Genomic DNA, 4,295 nt, shown 5'->3' on the forward strand with positions numbered 1-4,295 from the left:
TTTTTTAATTCATAAATTAAATTCCAAAGACCTACATAAGATATTTGCTTGTTTACTCACCAAACTTTTCTGTCCTCATTTCTTTGGTGTGTCTTTCTTCGTGCTACATGCTAACAACAACTAGCTTAAGTCGTAAAAACAATCACAATGGCGCCTGATTACCCTTTTAACCAATAGCGTTTCAGCTCATCGCTTTCAGCCAATCACGTTCTTTTACACAACTTTCCTTTGACAGAACGTGTTACGTCATTGGACGATTCGCCGCGCTACGTTCAGGTGCACCTGAGAAAGGAGGACAAATAGGTGAAGAAAAGATAACTTCTGAAAATACATCATTTTATTCTTAAAAGCACGTGTGCATCCATTGATACGATGATAGCAAAACTATTATTCTTGTGTGGCAGTTTGACGTTAACAGACTATACTGTTTACTATTTATTTTATTTTATTTTTACAGCTGCATGTAAAACACGGGGGGGTCCAGGGTGACCCCGGTGTTGGGGTCGTTGGCGTAGTCCTCGAAGGAAAGGGGAAGTGGGAGTCCGGGGCGTCCGGGCGGTTCTTCTTCCTCCTTCACGCCCACGGGTAAGGGGTTGCTGTAGATGTAGTAGATCCTGGAGTTGTCCCGGGTCTCCTCCCCTCTCTTGAAGAAGGCCAGCGGGTTGATGAAGCTGGTCGACCTCTTCACGGCCTTGACGGAGACCGGGTTGGCGGGCTCGTCCCGGGTCACGGCGCTCTCGTACACGTGCGCTCTCTTGGACTGCCTGGTGGAGAAGACGAGATAAAAATAATAATAAAGTATGTTAAATGAGTATTTATCATAAATGTATCAGTATCATCAGAGTATTGACTGGTTTAATGTAACACTTGTCACATGTCTAAACTTAGTTCATTATTATTGAATTGTTGTTGAAAATAATTTGTTTAAATCATTGATTTGTATCATTTCTATATAAAAATGTTGAAATATTGATTTATTTTCCTATTTATAATTGAATTAAAAATAAATGTTTTTACACATAGAGTTTGATATGTAGTTGTAGTTCCAATAATTCAAAAATATATTTTCTAAATACGATATTTTTTTTTTATTTTCCTAATGATTTAATTAAAAATAAATGTTTTTACACATAGCGTTTGATATGTAGTTGTAGTTCCAATAATTCAAAATACATACGATATTTTTTCACAAGCTTTTACTATTTTTTTGATAGTGACACCATGATTGGCTAATAGTTTGCTGCTCTTTTGATTACATATTGAATTCAGAAAATAAAAATCTAGAAATAATTATATAAAAAAAATGAAATCCAACTTTTTTTTTTATAAGTTATTGATTTGAATTATGAAATAAAACCCTATTTAACATTTTAATATAGAAAATATTAAATTCAATTATTGAAAAAAATTATGAAATGCCTCACAAGACAACATTTTATTTAAAGTTTTTAAAAAGTTGCAACAACAATAATAATACATAAATTTAACCATTTAATATTCTAATGGAACTGGTGAACTTGCATATAATGGATTGCAAATTAAAGCCACACTATGTAAGTTCAACACATTTGTGTCTGGCGCCCCCTGGTGTTAGAAGATTGCAATAGCAATGTTACAAATGCAATTGCAGACTGTGACAACAGGCCGGTGTTTTTTTTTGTAACAGTCGCCTTCTTTTGTCTTCCAAAATTATGGAAATGAATGCAAACGCCGTCATTAGGGATTGACATCAGAGAATAATCAAACATGTCCAAAGTGTTAGTGTAACGTCCCAGAATGCAGTGCGACCTCACCTGGTGCGGTTGTAGCAGGCGGTGAGGCAGTAGACGGCGGTGGCGGCGAGGACGCACAACGCCACGCAGATGATGACAATGTTGACGACTTTAACTTCTGGAGAGAAGAACAACATGACTCACGACCCGTCCATCAAGAGTATAACGAGCGGACGAACCGAACGCCGGGTCCATCGGGTCCTGGTGTCCCTCCAGGGTCCGGTTCTGGTCCAGTGACATCACGTCTCTGTGGTTCTCACTCATGGTGCCATCGGATCCAGAACTGGAGCTCAAACGCTGCTGTCCAGGAACCTCAGTCATGTGACTGGAACTGCTGCTCTCAGTTACCATGGTGACCCGCCCCCCCCCCCCTCCTCTTTTGTTACCCCTTTTTTCAAGTTGGAACCCCAGTGTCTCCCCCCCTCCCTCACCCTCTCTTGTTGACATTGTTGTTGTTGTGTTCAGTGGCGACACTCAAAAGTCTGAAAAGTTGAAAATAAAAAAATCTCGATCCTTCGATCTGTTCTCCTCCTGGGTGTTTATTTTCGGGGTCACCGGTTCATCCGACGACGCCCCGGTTGATCAGGGCGTCCTGACAATGAGCACATTCTCGCCTCGCTTCACTTCCTCTGAACACAATTACGTCTAATGAAGAAGCGTCGCTGCAGATATTCTGAGTCAGACTCACAATAACCTCCAGGCTTGTCATGAACTCTGAGACTCTTTGTGTTTGATGCTCGATTTCCCCCCAAAGTCAGACTGTTTGAGCCGTAAAGGGGTCATTTATTATGTTTAATCTTGTTTTTCCTTTTTAAATAAATAATCCTTTTTGGATTGTTTTTTTTTTCTCCTTCAAATCAATAGCAGCAACATTAAAAACGTATGTTTATTTGATGAATTAAATATTTTGCAATAAATACTTAACTATTTATAATTACATTGAATGTATTTTTTTTTAGGAAAATTTAAAGTTTAAATTATGCAACAAGGACATGGATTCGTATAAAAAAACATATCATATAAACAATATAATCAATAATGTCTGATCAAGAATCGTGTTCACGACTAAACCTTCAGGAAAGTGACGAGAAAACAAATTAATTTCAAATATGTTTCATTAATTTCTAATAACAAGTTCACACGCCTCGGTTCTTGTTTCGATTAATTATTAATAGAATTTTTTTTTTATTATTACGAACATGTTAACAACTGTAACTTCACACTTTATCCACTAGATGTCAGCACGTGCACGAGAGTATTTTCGCTACAGGCGTCAAAGTACTTTTAGGCCCAGAATTCCGTAAACATTATATAATTTGTATTAACTATTAAATGAAGAAAAGGGTTTAGCTTTATTGTTCTTTAAAACGTTTTTTCAAATACAGAATGGAAGATTCTAGACGACAGGCTGAATCTGACTTGAACAACATTGTTTCCCATAAACTTAAATTGTATATAAATAACAAGATTATAAATTTGTTATTTTGCTAACACATAATGCAATTTAGATTTTTACTCAATTTAAAATAAAATTAAAATAAATTAAGATGCTCTTCCTAAAATGAAATGAAAATAATTTGTCAGAAAATCTAAAATCTAATAACTAATCATAATTTAAAGATTATTTAAAATAACGTAATAGGACTAAGGCATAAAAAAATAAATATTTTACGAAATAAATACATACATAAAAAGTTATTAAACTTCATTTTAGATGAATAACTAATAATAAAAATATTGTTTCTTATCATTGTGCTGACTCTGCAATATTCGTGACGTAACAAAAGTCCTGTCAGATCATCAAAGCGATGACCAGGTGACCTGACCCCGGCGACCCCCCACAGAGGTGTGCTGCCCCAGACTAGCTGCCTTGACAAGCCATAAATCAAAGCCGGACCTTTTTGCTGAACCACGTCAGAATAAATGTCTCCCAGCAGAACTTTAAGTCCTCACCAGCCTCTGAGTAAACAGCTGAAGCTGTGTGTGTGTGTGTGTGTGTGTGTGTGTGGGGGGGGGGGGGGGGTCGTGGTCAGTATCTCACTCAGTATGGGATTATCAGAGAAAAGATTGATAGACTTTGTTTCAGGAAAATTCCAGCTCCGGGACTTGATTCTTGGATGTGACGTCTCCGAGGACCAACACAAGTCTGATGATGTATGAGGCGACATTTTTATTCACTTGTCCGATCCATCATCTTTTTCTGAAGTTCAACTCACTCGTTCATCTTGATGGAGTCTCTTTATCAGCTCGGACCCTCCAGTCGTCCCTGATCCATCAGCAGACTTCACTGTGACCTCAAAAACATTCTTGTTCTTTCTAGGAACAGTTCCATCTGGATCCATGAGGTCTTTTTTACTCCATTTTAGACCAGTTTAAACTTCTTCTGTTGTATCATGAACTGTATCATGAAACCTCATCTTCTGAATAAAGTTACCTCTTCTGCTGTTAAAACACAATTTACTTTATCATGAACTTTATCATGACTCAGCACCTGCTGTATCATTAACTGTATCATGACACATC

General features: G+C 37.3%; 1 protein-coding gene across 1 annotated transcript; it reads right to left on the reverse strand.

The window, feature by feature from the left end:
* Positions 1 to 385: 385 nt before the first annotated feature.
* On the reverse strand, positions 386 to 2,050 carry LOC148089576 (uncharacterized). The gene is made up of 3 exons (XM_087784423.1): positions 1,952 to 2,050; positions 1,794 to 1,890; positions 386 to 764 (listed from the first exon to the last, which is right to left on the reverse strand). Exons 1-3 carry the CDS (start codon positions 2,034 to 2,036, stop codon positions 452 to 454), a joined length of 495 nt encoding a protein of 164 aa, XP_087640549.1. The 5' UTR covers positions 2,037 to 2,050; the 3' UTR covers positions 386 to 451.
* Between the last annotated feature and the right edge of the window lie 2,245 nt (positions 2,051 to 4,295).

Source organism: Callionymus lyra, chromosome 1 (genome assembly GCF_982586985.1).
Source record: "Callionymus lyra chromosome 1, fCalLyr1.hap1.1, whole genome shotgun sequence".
NCBI lineage: Eukaryota > Metazoa > Chordata > Actinopteri > Syngnathiformes > Callionymidae > Callionymus > Callionymus lyra.

Coding starts and splice junctions, on each gene's coding strand:
- LOC148089576 (XM_087784423.1), bottom strand. CDS start 2,036: ATGAGTGAGAACCACAGAGACGTGATGTCACTGGACCAGAACCGGACC. Junction 1,891..1,951: donor CCCGATGGACCCGGCGTTCG/GTTCGTCCGCTC, acceptor TCTTCTCTCCAG/AAGTTAAAGTCGTCAACATT. Junction 765..1,793: donor GCCTGCTACAACCGCACCAG/GTGAGGTCGCAC, acceptor CTTCTCCACCAG/GCAGTCCAAGAGAGCGCACG.